The following is a 646-nucleotide window of genomic DNA, read 5'->3' as shown; positions in this document are numbered from 1 at the left end:
GTCCCACCCAGCTGCCATGGGGTGGCCTGGCACGGAGCCACCCGGCTGCCTCCCAGCCCTGCAGCGCCTTGGGGACACCCCCCTGTGTCCCTGTCCTGAGAGACCCCTCCAGTTCTCCCCAAGCATCCCTGCCGTGCCCCCACATCCCTGGGGCTGGTGTCCCTGACGCTCATCCCTGGGATCTGACCTTGGCATCTGCCCCTGCCACCCATCCCTGGGCTTGGGGTGTCTCCTGGCATTTATCTTGGGGTCTCATGCCCATCCCTGGCATCTGATCCTTCATCCCCTGCCCTGCCCTCCATCCCTGTGCTGTCATCCATCCCCAGGGTGTCACAGCCATCCCTCGGGGTTTCCCTTTCTGGGGTCTCTCCTGGATCCCACCCCGGGGGTCTCACACCCTCGGGCCGTGCCCCTCGCCCCCTCCCCGCAGGAGGAACACCTCGGTGGACGAGAACTACGAGTGGGACGCAGAGTTCGCGCTGGAATCGGAGCTCCTGGAGGCGCTGCAGCTTTACCGGGGCGCGGCCCCGGCCCGGCCCGGCTCCTCCATCGCTCTGCGGGACCTGCAGCGGCACCGTGAGTGCGGCCCCCCCGCGCCCCCCACCCCCGTGCCCAGGGCCCCGTGGCCGCCCCGGCGGGGGGCGGC

At 70.4% G+C, this 646-nt stretch overlaps 1 protein-coding gene across 1 annotated transcript in view; it reads left to right on the top strand.

Moving 5' to 3' along the window:
- IGSF9 (immunoglobulin superfamily member 9) overlaps positions 1 to 646 on the top strand; it is a 19,508-nt gene that overhangs the window by 12,628 nt on the left and 6,234 nt on the right. The window contains exon 16 of the mRNA XM_031065297.1: positions 278 to 622. Coding sequence (XP_030921157.1) covers positions 278 to 622 — 345 coding nt within the window. The remainder of the gene's footprint in view (positions 1 to 277; positions 623 to 646) is intronic.

This window comes from Geospiza fortis, unplaced genomic scaffold (genome assembly GCF_000277835.1).
Source record: "Geospiza fortis unplaced genomic scaffold, GeoFor_1.0 scaffold567, whole genome shotgun sequence".
In the NCBI taxonomy this organism is placed as follows: domain Eukaryota; kingdom Metazoa; phylum Chordata; class Aves; order Passeriformes; family Thraupidae; genus Geospiza; species Geospiza fortis.
The sequence above is the reverse complement of the archived record's forward strand: the minus strand, read 5'-3'. Positions and strand labels throughout refer to the sequence as shown.